The 19,862-nt window shown below is 42.9% G+C and overlaps 1 protein-coding gene across 2 annotated transcripts in view; it reads right to left on the bottom strand.

Annotated features, from left to right (window-relative positions):
* LOC117369132 (fer-1-like protein 4) overlaps positions 1–19,862 on the bottom strand; it is a 113,488-nt gene that overhangs the window by 20,807 nt on the left and 72,819 nt on the right. For both annotated transcript variants that reach the window (XM_033963169.1, XM_033963170.1), the window contains 8 exons: positions 18,183–18,296; positions 14,618–14,779; positions 9,764–9,932; positions 7,150–7,253; positions 6,670–6,801; positions 4,491–4,530; positions 2,467–2,573; positions 999–1,130 (listed from right to left, as the gene is read on the bottom strand). In XM_033963169.1, the coding sequence (XP_033819060.1) occupies positions 999–1,130; positions 2,467–2,573; positions 4,491–4,530; positions 6,670–6,801; positions 7,150–7,253; positions 9,764–9,932; positions 14,618–14,779; positions 18,183–18,296 (960 nt within the window). The remainder of the gene's footprint in view (positions 1–998; positions 1,131–2,466; positions 2,574–4,490; positions 4,531–6,669; positions 6,802–7,149; positions 7,254–9,763; positions 9,933–14,617; positions 14,780–18,182; positions 18,297–19,862) is intronic.

The raw sequence follows: 19,862 nt of genomic DNA, 5'->3' as shown, positions 1-19,862 counted from the left end.
CTTCAGGGGTCCCATAAAGGTGAGTACGTGGGAAACAATTGTGTGCAAATGCAAGCAGTGTCTCACTTCCGGTTCACCACACAATTGTTTCCCACGCACTCACCTTTATGGGACCCCTGAAGAAGACTTTTTGTCGAAACGCGGACCGTGTTGGGTCCTGTATCCCTAGCGGACTAGGTCCTTTAAGGCTCTTATGTGGATGTTTTACTTTTATGTGGATGGAATTATTTTATGTGGATGATTTTAGTGTACCTTTGATACTTTAAAATAAAGTCCATTTGGGAACATCGTCACTCCACAGAGTTTTTTTGGTTTCAGACAGTGGGGCATATCGAATTGCGGGAACATCTAAGAGCTTCTAGTCCATGGATCTCAAAGTACTCCAAGGCTGGTGAAGGGAATCCAGTTTGAAGCATTAATATTGACTCTAGATGATACAGGAAGTCAGGGACTGGAGTGTTATACATAATTTAATTCTGTGATATCAGGGATAGCATTCAAGAGTAGGCATTGACTATGACACAAGGACAGCAGAGGGAGCAATAGATTGGAGTGTTGGCTCTGTGATTAGGGTTACCATATGGCTCCAGAAAAAAAAAAGACAGATTGAGATATCCAGGTTTGACTTCCATTGAAAGCAATGGAAGAAAACCCAGGATGTCTCAATCCAACCTCCTTTTTTTGAAGCCATATGATAAACCTATCTATGACATCAGGAAGATAGGGCTAGCATCAAAGTACTGGCTCCACAATAACAGAAGCGGCATGCTAAGAACATAAGAATTACAAGACTGGGACAAACCACCCAGCATCCTGTTTCCAACAATGGCCAACCCAAGTCACAAGTACCTAGTAAGATCCCAAGGAGTAAAACAGATTCTATGCTGCTTATCCTAGGAATAAGCAATAGATTTCCCCAAGCCATCTCATTAATGGCCTATGGACTTTGTGTTCAGAGAGTAATAAGAGGGAGCTGAGGCTTAGATATTACATCTTACCTTGTATTTGCCCATGAAGTTTTCATCATCATTCACCTCATCTTCCTCATTCAGTTTCCCTCGATGTAGAGGAAAAATGAAGAGCCAGTCTTCAAAGTTATCAAACTCATTCTCTAGTTCAGAGTTGTAAATCTAGAACCAGAAGGTAGAAATCCCCATTACCTCAGTAAATGAAGGTTCAGAACCGATCTCAAGTCCTGCCTTTGATTTACGCTCTATTCATGTGTGAACTTGTGTCTCTGACAATGGCTAAGTAGGCCGGTATAAATTACTCCCCCTCGGGGCTATGTGAAAAGTACAAATAAGTACTTCTTTTGTACAGATAGGAATGCATGCACCGTATATAGTTGAATATAAACAGATGTTTTGGCCCAAAAAATGGCCCCAAAAAGGGAGTCTCAGCTTATATTTGGGTCAGCACCCCCATCTCCCCTACCAGACCTGCCGTAAGACCTGGTGGTCCAGCGGTGGGCCGGGACAGGAGGGATCTCTCCTGCCTCCTGTCACGGCCAACTCTAACAACTCTCACCTCCCTGATTAGTAAAAAGTGCACCTTTAAAATCCCTGGTGGTGCATTGGTGAACTGGGGCAGAAGCGATCTTACGCTTCTGCCCTGTGCAGAGTTGCTATATGAATAAGAACATAAGAACATAAGCAATGCCTTTGCTGGGTCAGACCTGAGGTTCATCATGCCCAGCAGTCCGCTCACGCGGCGGCCCAACAGGTCCTGGACCTGTGCAGAAATCCTCTATTTATACCCTTCTATCCTCTTTTCCAGCAGGAAACTGTCCAATCCTTTCTTAAATCCCAGTACCGTACTCTGCCCTATTGCATTCTCTGGAAGCGCATTCCAGGTGTCCACCACACGTTGGGTAAAGAAGAACTTCCTAGCATTTGTTTTGAATCTGTCCCCTTTCAACTTTTCCAGATGCCCTCTTGTTCTTTTATTATTCGAAAGTTTGAAGAATCTGTCCCTCTCCACTCTCTCTATGCCCTTCATGATCTTATAAGTCTCTATCATATCCCCTCTAAGTCTCCTCTTCTCCAGGGAAAAGAGACCCAGGAAGGATAGGGTGATATGTCTCTTCTTGTACATCTTTTGATGCAAGCTGCGTATCATTTTTGTCACTTGTACAGGCATCAAAAGCTCCTTTCTTCTAGTTATCCCTCTCTCTATGCAGCCAAACATAATTATGGCTACACCCACCACTCTGTCACATTGTTTTGCTGCCGTGAGATCATCAGACGCTATCACCCCAAGGTGTCTCTCCTGAGTCATGCTTATCAGTCTCTTGCCTCCAGTCTTGTACATCTCCTTTGGACATACAAGGGAGACCATCACAAATCACCAGGGAAAATAAGAATGCTTCTTTTCTCACAAGTAAAATAGGGATTTAATATTATGTTAAAAAGATGATAATCCTTGTATAACCAATGAAAAGATACAGTTGGACAGTCCTAGGCTCACCTTTAATGTTGCTATTAATTTCCTTTTAGTCTTCAATGTCTCATCTTCAGTCATCAAATCCTCTTCGACATCTGCATCAATTGAGGCCGCATTCAAGTTCCCACCATCTTCATGTTCCATCAGCCAAACCAGAAGCACACAAGATTATTTTAATATGGCAGAAGATAATTAGGGCTTTGATTCCTTATACATCTCACATATCTGCCGTTATACAACAGGCAAAAAAATAGGAGCATATTTGGAATTTTTTATGTTATAACATTTTATTGAAGGAATCTAATAATTATACAATAATAAAATACAAAGTAATACAAGTAATCTCACAATTCTGATATTTCTATACCTATTACTATCATTCCTCCAAAATTTTTTTAATGTGCTCCATTATATCAGGATGCCTCCAAATAACGGCAACAAGAGACAACAGTGTCCTCTGCATTAGGACCTTCTATAGTCTAATGATGCATTTCAGTGTTTTGAGGATGAGTTGATCTGTGTGGCAATGCCAGATTTGTCTAGTGTAAACGTGCAAGATAGATGAGCAGGTCTAAGCTCAAGTGCAGACAGTAGAGACCCCGAGATGGTGGAATGCTCTGCCCCTAGAGTGCACCAAGGTGGACATCCCCATTTAGGCACTCTAATGTCATGTGGGGAGAGCCCAATTTGAAACAGACTCCATTATGGAATACTAGTGCAACCTGACATCACTATGTCTAACATTAGGATAGCCACAGTTATCCCAGAGTTAGAGCTGCCAACACAGAGTACCCCTAAATGCCAGCAAATTCCTTTCTAAACTACTGGAGTCAGTTTCTTCTACACAACCACCCACACAGACATGTTCAGGGATAGAGGCAGGGCCGGATTTTCCTATAGGCTAACTAGGCTTCAGCCTAGGGCCTCAAGATCAAGAGGGGCCTACATTCAAATTGTTAGCAAAATTAAAATTACACTATTCTAAAAACAGTGAACACTAAAACACTGAACCGAAAATAAGGAGAAATTCTACGCTTCAGGATTGGAACCGGCTCCGTCCGCAATGGGGCGCCGACTCGGCTTCTCCCTTTCTTTTTCTACCCTGGGAGGAGGATTGGGGAGGGAAAGACGTTAGTCTGGAAACAGCTGGGCAAAGCCCAGCCCCGTGGGGAGAGAGGCAAAACGTGGATCCCTCAAGACAGGGCGGCCCAGACTAGCATCGGGGGATGGGTTTCAGTGGAAGGGGGATGGGAGGCAGGCAGGCATCGGAGGGGGGTGAGGTGAGGAAGGACGCACTGGGGGCACTATGGACATAGGAAGGGGCAATGTTGTGTGTTATGTTTGATTAGTTATTGTTACAAGTACTATATATGGTGCTGAGAATAAATGTCCAAATAAGTGTTCTCGACGTTTTTTTATTTTTTATCCGTGTCACATTTTTTATAAAGGTTAGTACCAATAACAACATGTTTCATTTAACATATTGATATATATCACAGTAATGATGTATTTTATTATCTCTCATGTAATTTACAAACTTAAAAATGGGAGGTGAAAGGGCCTCATAAGTGGAATAGCCTAGGGCCTCTTTTCATCTAAATCCGGCCCTGGATAGAGGTGCATGCAGCACACAAACACCTATTTGTTCTCTCTCACCCACAAATGCCTTCTCCTCTCCCTCAGCACACATGAAACCGAAGGAGAGGGCATAAGATGAAATTAAGAGTAATCTAAGGAAATACTTTTTTACTAAAAGGGTGGTAGATGCGTGGAAAAGTCTCCTGGCAGAGGTGGTGGAGACAGAGACTGTGTCTGATTTTAAAAGGGCCTGGGATAGACACGTGGAATCTCTCAGAGAGAGAAAGAGATAATGGTTACTGCGGATGGGCAGACTGGATGGGCCATTTGGCCTCTATCTGCCATCAGGTTTCTATGAAAACATCTTAATGTCCAGCAGTTAGCAGCCTAGGAAATCTAAAAGCAAATTTTTCTTTAGTTAACTAGATTATCAGCCCCAGTATGTCCACAATAGGAAATGGAATCCATACCTGTCTCTTCATTTTCACCATCATCATCGTCTGCATTGTACTGAAAATAAAAATGTCTTTGTTTAAAGAGTAGAAGCAGTAAGAGTAAGAATATTCCCTCTGATGGCATTGTAACACAGAGGTGGGTTGGCAGGCTGCTTAAGTTACCTGTGCTCAGACTTACAGTCCATGGCGGTGCAAGGGTTGGAGCCCCCCTGCACCTTCTTTTCCAGTTCCGTAACTAAAGTACGCAGCTCAATGATGCGCTGACAATGGCACGCCGCCACCTGCATGCAGGACTAAGCTCTGGAACGCGTTGCCAGAGGATGTGGTAAGAGCAGATAGCGTAGCTGGTTTTAAGAAAGGTTTGGACAAGTTCCTGGAGGGAAAGTCCACAGTCTGTTATTGAGAAAGACATGGGGGAAGCCACTGCCTGGAATGTTGCTACTCCTTGGGTTTTGGCCAGATACTAGGGACCTGGATTGGTCACCGTGAAAACGGGCTACTGGGCTTGATAGACCATTGGTCTGACCCAGTAAAGCTATTCTTATGTTCTTATGATTGCACGCCACCGTTTCCAGCGGTTTTATGGCTTACCGGGAGCGTTTTGAGGGGCTTGGAGAGTGGAACCCCCCAGTACACTTGTAAGTGGTCGCACTCCCATTGGGGGGTTTGGGAGGGAGAACCCCCCAATTCACTGAAAACTTCCATTCTCTCGCTGTTCAGGAGTTTTCAGTGTATTAGGGGGCTCCCCCCACACCCCCTCAAAACACTCCTGGTAAGCCATAAAAGTGATGGAAACAGTGGTGCACAATCGTCCTGCGTGCAGGTGTTGGCGTGCCATTTTCCACCTCCCCCTGCTCCTTCTGTGCCAACCCCCCCAACCCGCGCCTTCTTCTCCACCTCCCCACTCCTTCCCCACTCCCACGCCACCCTTGTGCCCTCCCTTCCCACTTCTGTACCTCTTTAAATCTTCACCGGTGTGAGCAGCTTGTCCGATCTGCTGCTTGCGCTGGTGTTGGCCTTCTCTCTGACGTCAATTCCTGGCCCCGCAACCTGGAGGTGATTTCAGAAAGCGCCAGGCCAGCGCGAGTAGTTGGTCATGCTGGTGAAGATTTTAAAGAGGTCCAGGGGGTGGGGAAGGGAGAGCGTAGAGGTGCCAGCGCCCCCGCCAAGATGGCGCCCAGGGCGGTCTGCTCTCCCCTTACTATGCCACTGCTTAGAGTTGGTATACAGTCAAACGCGGTTTGCGAGATGAGCAAAACAGTCCCGTAAACCTTAACTCGCAAAACGAGCACCGTCCCGAGGCAAGAGCACGTATTATCCTGTGCTCCCTGCGATCACCACACACGTAATACAGACATAACTGGACAAACACTTTCTTTAACATCCGCCACATGGTAGATGCCAAAAAACCAAGTCAGCGTATACAGGCATTATCAGGTCAAATTTCAACAATTAGAACATAAGAATTGCCACTGCTGGGTCAGACCAGTGGTCCATTGTGCCCAGCAGTCCGCTCACGCGGTGGCCCTCTGGTCAAAGACCAGTGCCCTAACTGAGACTAGCCTTACCTGCGTACGTTCCGGTTCAGCAGGAACTTGTCTAACTTTGTCTTGAATCCCTGGAGGATGTTTTCCCCTATGATAGACTTTGGAAGAGCGTTCCAGTTTTCCACCACTCTCTGGGTGAAGAACTTCCTTACGTTCGTACGGAATCTATCTCCTTTCAATTTTAGAGAGTGCCCTCTCATTCTCCCTACCTTGGAGAGGGTGAACAACCTGTCCTTATCTACTCAGTCTATTCCCTTCAGTACTTTGAACGTTTCGATCATGTCCCCTCTCAATCTCCTCTGCTCGAGGGAGAAGAGGCCCAGTTTCTCTAGAGTAGCAGAAAGGCATTAGATCATAAATTCCTGTTCCATGGTAGAGGTCAAAAATTCAAATCAACATATACAGGCATTATCAAATCAGATTTCAACAATTAAAGATGAAGAAAGACATTAAATCATAAGTTCCTGTCATAATATTCTAGAGAACTATATCTTCAAATTAGAAAAACGTTAACCCAAGAATGCATTAATGAATAGTTGCAGTTTCATCATTTTCTTAAAGTTCATTTTCACAGTACAAAATCGCAGAATGCCAGGCTTCTTCTGGGCAGTCATTACCTGATGCACCATAAACATCAATCTTCTCACCTGGCTGTTCAGTTCCTTTAAGGATTCGTAGTACTTTGACCACCAGTCCAACTCTTCCTTTTCTGGTTTCTCCTCTTCATACTCTTCTTCCTTCTTCACCAGTTTGTTAATTGGGATTTTTTTCAGAGGATCCTACCAGAGTAATCATGAGGACTGCTGTTAGAAAGCCAAGCATAAGCATTGCAATAGCTAGAAATTATTTCTAGATATTAGGCTGCCCAGTGTATCATGGGACTGCCCACTTGGTATCATGGGGCAGATTTGCGTGCCTGTCACCTCCATTATATGCAGATCTCTCTCATGCATAGTTATTAGGGTTATCCCAAAAATCCAACTGGCTGGTGGTCCTCCAGGACCACCAGGGTGGGAACCACTGCTTGTAGAGGACTGTGGTGTTTCCCCACCCAATGAATTCCTACAGACCTCATTTCTCTATAAACAAAAGCTCAAGACGCTTTAGTATTGAATCTCGATACTCACTGCCACCATACTAAAAGGATTGCGATTTCTCTCGTCACCATATTCTGCACTTTCAATGGTTATCATTGCTTGTAAAGGACCTGGTCTTCGAGGCATTTTTTGTGCTAAAACAAGAAAAATAATTGAGCTATTACATTATCTTGTTTTGCACCCTTTCCATTACCATTTCTCTAACATCAGTTAATGCTAAAATAGAGTGTGAAGACTTGTAAATGAAATCTACATGCATCATTTTCCTCCCATGACCTAATTACTCTGGGAAGTTCTTCTTTGAACGCTATTGAGAAAATCAGAACAATGAATACAAATTATGTTTCAGTAATTTTCAGCCAGCACAGTCATTGGCTTAAGTTAAAGGCCAGCTGTGCTGTTAGACTACATCCATTTATCCAGTTGTACTATTCATATAGGTAGAGGTGTTGAATATATGGATTGTGTGGTGACCATTCTGGCACTACTTGTATAGTTTAGTTTAGGCCAGATGGTTACTTAACTATGTGCGTACTGGCACCTGCATGGTTTACAAGTAAAGGGACTACAATCAAAGTGGTTGACATATTACATGCAGGCACTAGAGGGTTAAGGGACTTGCCCAGAGTCGAACTGAGCCTAGTTCCCTAGGTTCCCAGGCCACTGCACTCACCACTAGCCTGCTCCTCCACACCCAGCTTCAACACCGTTGAAAGCACTCACTTCTCTTCCAACTCCCCCAATATGGTCTGACTCCCCCCCCAAACTCCCCTACTGAGGCAGTCCCCCCCCCCTAAGCCTGAGCCAAGACCCCCTTTCCCCAGGGCCTACCTACATCCTTGGGTGTCCAGGATATCCCAATTCACTCCAGCCCGTAGTGGCTCCCTTGGCTAAATGGCTGCTGCAAGCTCTAACAATAGTCATAACATAATATAACTTTATTTTTCTATCCCGCCTTAATCAAAAGAATTCTAGGCGGCTTCCACAAAAGAGAAAAACTGGACAATCAGTAAAATACAAAATAGTAAAAAATGAATACGGCTTGTTGTATTGTCATGCTAGAGGTTGGCCTTCCATCTGGATAAATGACCTCTAGAGGTAGACTACTGCAATACTACTGTTAGGGCTCATGGCAGCCATTTTAGCCAATGCAACCACTATGGGTAAGAGCGAGTAGGGATCGCTCCTACCTAGGATCCCAGGGGAGGATCAAGTCTCAGGGGAGGGGGGTCTTGGCTGGGACCTGGTCTCATGATGAGGGTTCAGGAGGGGTAGTCTGCATCAGCAAGGATGTGGTTCAGGAAGAAGAAACTAACAGAAACACTTATGTGGGTTTTAGCATATATATATGCAGGTCCCAGATGACTATTACATAAGAACATAAGAATTGCCGCTGTTGGGTCAGAGCAGTGGTCCATCGTGCCCAGCAGTCTGCTCCCGCGGCGGCCCTTAGGTCAAAGACTAGTGCCCTAGTTGAGTCTAGCCTTACCTGTGTACATTCTGGTTCAGCTGGAACTTGTCTAACATTGTCTTGAATCCCTGGAGGTGACTATGGGCTGGGGCTGCATTCCAGTCAGATCCAAATATTCCACACCAGTTCCTGGACATGGCCCAACATAGAATCGCTGGGTCTAACTTAGCCCATCGATTGCCTGCATTTAAAAACACACTGACTGCTGCCACCCAGTGGCGTAATCATGGATGGGCCTGGCAACATACTTCATTAGTGTTGCAGCTGGTGGGGGATCCCTTAGCCCCACCAGCCTAAGAGTCCTCTCTGGGGTCCCCCGAGCAATTTCATTCCTATGGCAGTCAGTAGCTGCCGAGGCTGGTAATTTCTCCCACGTTCCATGCATACTCAGTTCAATTTGGCACTCCCATGCATATGTACATAGGGGGATGCAGGTTGAACTGAGCAAGTGCAGGGGGAGGAGATATGCAAGTGTTGGTAGCTGAAAACATACTGTTGACTGCTACAAGGGTGAGACAACTCAGGAGACTCCAAAAAGAACTCTTCAGCTGACGGGGCCCAGGGATCCCTGCCAGCCAAGGCGTTTGCTTTTATTGCTTCGGGGTAGGGTTACCAGACGTCTGGATTTACCCAGCCATGTCCTCTTTTCAAAACCCGGCACTTTGTCCAGGTTTTGTAAAGCTTCCACCTTGGGACTGCATTGGGAGGGCGTCTGCACATGTGTGGATGCAAAGTGGTGATGTCACGCAGATACCTTCTCAACGCGGTCCCGAGGACAAAAACAGGTTGGGGGGGGTGAGGCTGAGGCGGAACGGGGTGTGACTTGGACGTAATGGGGTGGAACTGGATGGAATCAGGCAGGCCTGGGGGTGGGGCTATAGGTCCGGCTTTTAGAGGAGGAAAATCTGGTAACCCTTCGTTTGGAGGAGATGGGGAGAATGAGGTAGACAGGAAATGTATTAGTCGTGTCCATTCAGTCTACTCTGGCTACACAACTGACTGGGTTGTTTTTCATTACAGTATTTCAGTATTTCCCATATTAAATGAAACTCCGTCTCTGTCTATCTTGAATCGATTGTAAGCTCTGGGAAGCAGTAAGTGTGCATTGTACATCTGCGTAGGTCTAGTAGCGCTATCACAATGTTAAGCAGCAGTCGAAACGAGGGCACTCACGTTTTTGGTTGCTTTCTGGCTCTTCTGTCATCTCTTCCATCTCCTTCGGGGAGAATTTCATGAGATGTGACACAACATTGGTCCCCACGAGCACCATACGTCCAAAGGCGCGTTTCTCCACCACAAAGATGCTGAGGGGAGGATGCAAGTACACCTGCTCTGGCAGCTCCTGAAATACCACAAAACACCATGGAACTCCAAAGCTTAGCAACCAAACATAGAAACATAGAAAGTGACGGCAGATAAGGGCCATAGCCCATCAAGTCTGCCCACTCCACAGACCCCCTAAGTCTGCTCTAGAGACCCCTCTCCAAATGACCCATTCTTAATTAACTCTACCTTCTCAGGGATCCCACATGGGCATCCCATTTACCCTTAAAATCTGGCACGCTGTTGGCCTCGATCACCTGTATCGGAAGCTTGTTCCAATGATCAACCACTCTTTCGGTGAAAAAATACTTTCTGGTGTCGCCATGAAATTTCCCTCCCCTGAGTTTAAGCGGATGCCTTCTTGTGGCTGAGGGTCCTTGGAGAAGGAATATATCTTCTTCCACCTCGATACGTCCGGTGATATACTTGAACGTCTCAATCATGTCTCCCCTCTCCCTACGTTCCTCAAGAGAGTAGAACCGCAATTTGTTCAGCCTCTCTTCGTATGAGAGATTCTTGAGCCCCGAGACCATCTTGGTGGCCATCCGCTGAACCGACTCTGCTCTTAGCACATCTTTACGGTAATGTGGCCTCCAGAATTGCACGCAGTATTTCAGATGTGGTCTCACCATGGTTCTGTACAACGGCATGATGACCTCAGGCTTCCGGCCGACGAAACTTCTGCGGATGCAACCTAACATTTGTCTTGCCTTAGATGAAGCCTTCTCCACTTGATTGGCAGATTTCATATCTGCACTGATAGTCACTCCCAAATCCCGTTCTGTTACAGTCCTAGCTAAGGTCTCACCATTTAAGGTGTAAGTTCTGCACGGATTTCTACTGCCGAGGTGAATGACCTTACATTTCTTGGCGTTGAAGCCCAGCTGCCAGGTCGATGACCAACGTTCCAACAAAAACAGGTCCTGCGTCATACTATCGTGTAAATTGGAGCCGCTCCCATTTCTTAAACAGGAAGGACTACCTCCCATAAGGAAGTGGTCTCTGAACCCTCCCACTGTACCAAGTGGGGAAGGAGGAGTTTGCTTCCTTTTGTTTTCCCTACCAATTTAGAGGCGTAATGTTCAGAAAGATAACCATGGCGGAACAGTCAAATGGTTAGCAGTCTGTGGAGGGGTGGCAAGGTGGTTACAGCTGCTGCCTCAGCACCCTGAGGTTGTGAGTTCAATCCCAGTCTGCCAGTCACTTAACTCTCCTTTGCCCTAGGTACCACAGTTAGATTGTGAGCTTAGCACAACAGATAGGGAAAATTACATTACATTAGAGATTTCTATTCCGCCATTACCTTGCGGTTCAAGGTGGATTACAGAAGAGATAGAAAAAAAAAAAACCGGGGGGTTACAATGGAAGAACATTTGTCCTTTCTAGAGAGGTAATGAGTAGGTTTTGTAGTTTCTGTGTGGCAGGAAGAGGGAGGGGGGAAGGACGGTAAGTTTGAAGTTAGGGCTGTTTCAGGAATTTCTTGAAGAATATAGTTTTTATTTCTTTTCTGAACGTCTTGTAGTCTGGTGTCGTTATCATTAGATTGGAGATTTGGTTATCTAGTTTAGCTGCTTGAGTGGCCAGGAGGCCATCGTATAGTTTTTTCCGTTTTACTTCTTTATTATTATTTATTAATTTGATATCCCATCCAAGGCCCTAAGCAGCTTACAAAACTAACGTCAATAAAATATAAATGAAAGGAACACCAACAACATATAGGAAAGACCATCCATTCGTACCATCCACCACTGTCCATATTTAATCATCTTTATTGCTGTCGTCTTCAAAGGTAACCCTCAGTGGCCACTATCCCAAAACTCATACAGTACTGTGTGAAAAAAGATGTTTTCCAGATTCCTATGTTCGACCGATCAAAATCTTCTTTCTGTACCCTCCTTAAAGATTATCGGCATGAGACATTCCGAGATCTTTTCTGTCATATGGAACTCACTCCCAGGCTATATTAGACAGGTTTAAGAGCTCTTTGAAAACCTTCTTTTATAAAGATTCCTTTGAAAATTAAAACCTCTATTTACAGATAATATTACCATTGGAATACCTTTTCATCATTTTACTTTAAAAAACGATCTACTCTTTCTTTCTTTCCCAACCTATCATGTTACCCTTTAATGTCACCTTTCTCTAAAATATTGTAGTTCTACCCCTTCTCCTGTTTCTGTATGTCTGTCTTCAGAATTTGTCCTTGTAAGTATAAATATGAGTTTTTGTTAGCCCTAATTTTTAATATATGTAATTTGCTTTGAAATAATACTATAAGCATTTGCATCAAATTTTAATCAACTTGAAACTTGAAAAGATTGTTCATCTCTTATATTTTCAGAGAGAGCATTCCACCACAAAGGAGCCAAAAAACAGAAAGCAGAATTTCTAGTCAATTCTAAATGTGTCTGCTTAGAGTTCAGGAGAACCAATCTATTTGAATCAAGCGATCGAAGAACACGCAAAGGTGTATACGGAATAGTAAAGGCTGATAAACAGACCAGTAATCCTTTATGGAGCGCATGAAATGTAAGAAGCAGATTACCATTTGATGTATTGTAAATTGCTTTGGGGGAATCTCTTCATGAAAAGGCAGTAAATAAATATGAAGGGCGGCTGAAAAGTTCCACTTGTGCATAATATGGAAAGTGAGGATCTCAGAAACCAGTTTGGAGATATGGTAAACAAACCTTAAGCCAAGACTGACAGGTTCCAATTTTCATTCATTGATCCTCTAATCCTCCCCCCACCTATCTCTAAACTGCTTTGTTTATTTAAAACTTCCTCATTTTTAGTCTTCTTCAAAATTCTTTAGGTCAATTATAATATTTTGCTCATCAAAAATATGGCAGAGGAAATAAATCACTTATCTTTAAAAAAATGCAGACATCCACGGCCCAATGGGAACCATTTCGCCAGTGATACTGGCTTTTTCAAGGGTTCACTATTGACACTGCATACTTTGAAGCCGTAGCACTCCTTCCTTGGGCAAAGTCTTCACGGGGGGTGGGGATGGGTTGCCACTAAATTTATCATGGCAGGGAGATCCCTTGCTGTGATAAGCTCAGCGGCAACCCGATTCTCTAACTGGTTCCTGTGACATGGACGTTGGTTAGAGAATCAGGTTCTTAGGTGGGATTCTTTATAGGACACCCATGTGCGATTCTCAAAAGCCGCTTAGGTGGCTTCTGAGACCGTGCGTCCTATACAGAATCCAGGCCTAAATATCCAAGTCTGGTTCAACCTGAGTGTCAGAGTTTGTCATTTTCTAAAATGCCTCAAGCTTTTTCATCTGAAAACTCTGTTGATGCCTCAGCTTTGAAGAATAGAGATGGAGATATACAGGTCAATACATTGAACAATTTATGGGACATAAATTATTGTTTGGAGGGAATGTTAAAGGCAGTCATTGTTCAGAATCACAGATTCTCTCAGGAAGTAGTAGAGCAATTAACTAATGTGGATTCAAACATATTAACTTTCGATAAACGTTTATCAGCTGTTGAAGCTCAAGTTTCATCTCTTCAAGCTGTTTCAGCTTCTGCCATTAAAGATTTTTGCAATTTATATTATAAATTAGATAGAAACCTGTGCTTTGTTAATTTTCCTAGGATTTACTTACTTTCACCTGAAACTTGATTGAGGAAGTACCTTTTTCTAATCGCTTATATCTCCCTGATTAAAAAAAAAAGTTTCTACTGAACAAGGGGGTAGATCAAATTAGTCTCACCTGATATTGATTTAACTGCTTTATAGGAAGATTTTCAGAAGGCGATTCAAACTAGATCTACTCTTTTGGTAACTTGTGTTACTGAATCTGATAAATCATTGATTATTTATTTTAAACATTTCTATCCTGCTTATATACTAAGCGGGTTACAATTGTCACTTATATAAGAATAAAAACAAATTCATCAAACACAAATCAAGAGGACAAATTACACCAGCTAGGGTTACCTTATGGCTCCAGGAAAAGGAAGACGGATTGAGACATCCGGGTTTTACTTCCTTTGAAAGCAATGGAAGTAAAACCTGGATTCTCAATCCGTCCTCCATTTTCTGGAGCCATATGGTAACCCTACATCAGACTACCATCAACTACAATCTCATGTTTAACCTCATAAGAAAGGTTTGATATCTGCTCAGATCTGGAATGCTCTTACAAATAAACATGTCTTTAAAGATTTTTTAAAAGATTTAAAGTCTGCACATGGTGAGTTTCATAGCCTTGAACCTGCCACAGAGACAGCTGTCTTGAAGCTTTATTAAAAAAAAAAAAAAAAGATGCTGTTTTTTGTGGGGCAAAAGTGATGTTATTTCCAGATGTTTCCAAAGCCACTCAATTTAGAAGGAAAGCTTTTTTGACTTTAAAGCCTGAAGTATTGGCCTTGGATGCAACTTATTAAATGAGGATTAATAAGTGAAATACTGCGCCTTGGATTGGGAATTATTTTCCTATTATTTCTTGATTATTTCTGTATAAAATAGTTATGCTTTTCTCCCTTGAAGTGGACTAGATTGGAATGTATTATGTATTTTGTTTTTCCTTAGTATAACCTGAGGTAATATCAATATTCTTTACTATTTCTTTATGTATGAAGTAATTTTGAAACTTAATAAATAGAAAAGAAAAGTAAATGACATTCACCGGATACCTGACTGTCAGGAGATCTATCTGAACTGTTTCCACTGTCTGGTACTCACCACGTTGACAAATTTGACCAACTCGGTAAAGTTGGGGTTCTCCTTGAAATTTGAAATAACTTCAGACTCTACCTTCTTCCCAGCACACTCAATAATAACCTGCGGCTGATCCACTTCAAACAAATTTATTCGTTTCAAGTCTCGCAAACCCCAGAACAAAATCTGGACAAGGAAACACAAGTTGTAGGGCGTCAATAGAGGGAAGAAACTGATCAAGTTATAAAACCCATTACATGAATAAATAACTAACTCCCCCTTTTACTAAGCCGAAACAGAGGTTTCTACCGCGGCCTGGATGACTAAATGCTCCGATGCTGCTCATAGAATTCCTATGAGCCGTTGTAGAAACCTCTATTGTGGCTTAGTAAAAGTGGGGATAAATAAGTTCACATTATAGAATGAAATGAATTTGGTCAGCTAAACAGAAACAACATTTAAATTATTTTTCTATTCTTTTTGATGTAAATGTTGCTGTTTTTGGAAAAAGGTTAGACTCTGAAACAGCAGAGCTCAGAATTGACAGCCCAGAGACCCAGATTCCGATTCCACTCCTTCTCACATTCACCAGTCGACTTCCTAAGCAATCGTGCTTCTACAGCTGGCAACTGGATAGCATGGACTTACATATACGATGCTAACGTTGGTCTTTACTTGCCATCACCTGCTTTGTTAGGGCATTCTTTAATTTACAGGGTGCACAAGAATGTGGAATGGCCGGAGGATGACTGGGAGAGTGATGAGTTCAGACTTCTTGTAAGGGGGAAGCAATGTTTATTCATGGACCTGACACGGCCCTTGAGTCAGCACGGTGTTCGTGTCAGGGGTCGATCACAGCCCCTTTATTATGGAATTCAATGCCTAACCATCTTCGGGAAGAAAACAACCGTGACAAATTTAAATCGAATCTAAAGACTTTCTTGCTTAAGGATGCGTTCGATTAGTAGCTTCGTACATTCCAACCTCATTTTCTCTCACAGATGTAATTCTCCGCTCCAAATGTACTTACCCTTTATGTCTTCCTGTCCTATTCAACAATCTATTTCTCCCCTCCTCCCTTTTGTAATCCAAGTCAGTCATTAATGTCCAAATGTTTACTTATACCGTCCTGTAATGACTATTGTTTGTATAACCCCTCTTTTTTTTATAAATGTTATTATTGTAAGCCACTTAGAAATCTGATAAGCAGGATATTAAATTTTAATAAAACTTGGAAACTTGGTCATATATTGATCTTAAAAGCTGATTGGATACGATAGTTCAACAAAGAAAATGCATGGACAAATATACTGACCAAAGCCACCCTCCCCAGGGAAAGCAAAGATGAGAAGTTTTAGTTCTTTACAGAGCATTTGCATTTCTCTTGTAGCGGGTCACGTCTGCCAGACTCTGCGGCCTTATTCGGGTCAGAATTGTAAGATTTTTCTTCATGTTTTTATGTTCTTACGTAAGAACTGCCGCTGCTGGGTCCATCGTGCCCAGCAGTCGGCCCTAATTGAGTCTAGCCTTACCTGCGTACATTCTGCTTCAGCAGGAACTTGTTTTACTCATGCACATTAACTGTAGTAGATGCAAAAAAAATTTACCCCCCCCTATTTTTTTTTTTTTTACTACGCTGCGGTACAGGTTTCTATCACAGCATCTAGCACCAAATGCTCCAATGCTGCTTCGACGCTCGTAGGATCATTCATGTACTTCCATTACTGAGAAATCTTCACTGGCTCCCTTGTTCACCTTAGAATTCGATATAAACGCGCTTGTACGATATTCCAAATGATCCACGGTCTGTTTTTGCCTCTAGTCCCTCTAACATGGAATTCTCTTCGGTCTGTTGTTTCAAGGAATTTTCAGAAGTGCAAACTTTCATTTCCTTCAGGGAAAGGGATAAAAACTTGGTAACATCTCTTGCTTCCGTTTGTATAGGCTCAGATTTTTCGTAAATCGATGAAAACAATGCTATGTCAACGGTTTTGGGGGGGAAATGGGACTAGGGAGTGTTAATTGCCTTTTGTTTAGTAATTGACACGTTAGTTAAACTGATTTCCCTGTTTATTGAAGTCTTATGTAAACCGAGTCGAGCCCCTACTTCAGGAGATGATACAGTATATAAATCGAAGGCTTAGATTCGATTCGATTCGATAGGAATTCTAGGAGCAATGGAGCGCTGTCAGAGCAGCATTGGGGCATTTAAGGGCAAATTCTATAAGAAGCGCCCAAACGCTAGGTGCCTAATTAGGCACTGTTCAGTGCGATTCAAGTAAAATTGGTGGCACCTATTTGGGCTCCTATTTTGGAGGCGCCCAATAAATAGGACAGCTCTAGGTGCCCATGCGAGCGCTTAAGCAGTGACTCTGTAAGAAGGCGCCTAACACGTAGCCACGCCCACGCCTAACATACATAGAGCCTATCTGTTTGAAGGCCGCCTAAATTTTTAGAGGCACCTTGTTACAGAATTGCACTTTTTTGATAGGTGCCTATGTTTCAATCCGTGCTGATTAAAAAGCTTAATTGAGCTTGTTATTCAATTTAGATAGGTGCCTATCTAGATGGGCGCCTCCGAAATAGGTGCTGGTTACAGAATTTGCTATACGCTGTGGTAGAAACCTCTACCGCGGCTTAGTATAAGAGGACCTTTTTAATGAGAGACTAAAAGAAAAGACTCACTAAACCTTAGCTTTGTATACTGGGTCATCAATCCAAAGGAAGCTCAACATTGTACTGTTTTTGTGAACTTTTGCTGTTTCAAGAACTAAAATAACTTGGTCCTTTTACTAAGGTGCAATAGCCGATTTAGCACGCGCCTTAGTAAAAGAGGGGAGGGGTTGTGTTTTTGTTTGTATGCACAACCTGAACCTCGCTTTTCTGTTTCAAAATTTCAGTGTGTGATTTTATTTTGATGTTGTCTGCTTTAAAAACTTGCCTTTGGGGTCCGAACCACTACTTTTAGTTTTCAATCACTATTAGGGGTCCTTTTACTAAGGCGCGCTAGTGCGTCTTAGCATATGCGAAATGCTAATGCGTGCTAACGTGTCCATAGGATATAATGGACACGTTCGCAGGCGTTAGCATTTAGCGCGTGCTAAGACTCACTAGCGCGCCTTAGTAAGACGACTCCTTAATTGTCTTTCTATTCTAATGAGCTTTATGTATTCTACACGTTTTCTACTTCAACCCTCACAGAATAAATTCTGAAAGGATGCATAACACAGGAATTGGCAGAAGAGTCTTCCAGACCAATTGTATAATTTAAGAAGTGCCAGGAACGGAGAAATTCTATTGAGTGCCTTCACAGTAATGTAGGTGGCGAATGAAGACTTGCTATACCCTGATATATCTTTACTTGAATTGTGAGAATAAAATAGTGACAAGGAGCCAGGCTGCCTTGTAATATAATGATGTTCTGCTTCTTTAAGTTAAAAGGAGGATCCACAGAATCTGTAAATTATAAATAAGCCAAAATGTTAGCTGTAGAACTAATGGTGGCCAGAGATAATCACGGTGATATTTATGTGTGATAAGTAGTTTTGGTGATGGATTTATTAGAGAGAGAGAGATGATTCCAATTTACCTCAATTCGGAACTCTTTAAGAACAGGACGGATTCCTTTGGGAATAATATAACGCTCTGAATATTCGTTCAGATACTCCAACTCCTTGGGTACAACGTCTTCTGGAACTGAGGGCTGAAAGAGAAAGAGACATCATCATTTTGCTTCATAGACTTCTATGTGTGTCGTAGATTAAAAATGTAGGGGGTCCATCTGATAAGCTGCGATATAAAGTGGTCTTAGCATGCCTTTATTCTGGGGGGGTTTCTGCCCACTGAGGCCATTTGTACGGCATCAGCAAAGTGGCTCAATTTTCCCTTTTTTTATAATGGCCATGTGCTAATGTTCCAATCAGTGCACAACCATATAAATGATGGCTTTAGCACTTACCACCTACAAAATATAGCAGTTATAAGAAACAATATCACGTGTTTAAATTATGATTTATTTATTTAAAAGATTTCTTAACTAGCCGGTTTTACAAAAAACAATCATATAAAATAAAAAAAAACATATAACACATTATACAAATGACAACAGCCATATTGTATGGCACTCAACAGCATATCAATACAGAAACATTCATAATCCTGGAAAAAAGCATGTATTAAAATGGTTCTACAAACTTCTGAAAATCTACAAGAGCTCTTAGTGGTCCACAGCGTTACTCCCATGAAAAAGATAGCAGAGGATCTAGTACTCTCATAGTGCGCTGCTGAGAAACCTGTAAGCGATAAACATACTGCCCCCCTCAGATAATTTTATGGCTTACTTGGATTTTACGTATGTATCTTTGTAACCCGCTTAGGTTATTAAGCAGGATACATGTGTATTAAATAAATTATTTATTTTTTTAATTTATTCAATTTTTCTCTACCGTTCTCCCAGGGGGAGCTCAGAACGGTTTACATGTATTTATTCAGGTACTCAAGCACTTTTCCCTCTCTGTCCCGGTAGGCTCACAATCTATCTATCGTACCTGGGGCAATGGGGGGATTAAGTGACTTGCCCAGGGTCACAAGGAGCAGCGTGGGTTTGAACCCACAACCTCAGGGTGCTGAGGCTGTAGCTTGAACCACTGCACCACACCCTCCCACCAGGTAAGGGGTGGACTGACCGTATGGGTAGCCGGGCAGTGCCTGAGGGCCCAGAGCAATTGAGGGATCTAGCGGTTTCCAGCAGCTGTCTGCTGCTGAGCTTGCAGCCTGTTCTCTACTCATCCCACAAATAATTAGCAACTAATTCCTATTTTCCAAAAGCAGAGAGAGAGAGCGTTGTGCAGTCCACAAAAAAACAAACATAAGAACATAAGAATTGCCATCTCCGGATCAGACCCTGGGTCCATCAAGTCCGGTGATCCGCACATGCGGAGGCCCCGAGATGTGCATCTAATTTACCCTTACCCGTATCACTCTATGCCACTCTTAAAGAGATGTACATCTAGTTTACCCTTAAATCCTAGAACGGTGGATTCTGCAATTACTTCCTCTGGGAGAGCATTCCAGGCGTCCACCACTCGCTGCGTGAAACAGAACTTCTTGATATTCTTCCTGGACCTGTCCCCCCTCAACTTCAGTCTATGTCCTCTTGTCCTTGTCACACTGGACATTGTAAATACCTGCTTCCCCTGCTCTGTTTTGTCGAATCCTTTCAGTATTTTGAAAGTCTCGATCAGATCCCCTCGCAGTCTCCTCTTCTCAA

The sequence above is a fragment of the Geotrypetes seraphini genome, chromosome 11 (genome assembly GCF_902459505.1).
Source record: "Geotrypetes seraphini chromosome 11, aGeoSer1.1, whole genome shotgun sequence".
NCBI lineage: Eukaryota > Metazoa > Chordata > Amphibia > Gymnophiona > Dermophiidae > Geotrypetes > Geotrypetes seraphini.
This window is presented reverse-complemented; position numbering and strand designations above follow the sequence as displayed.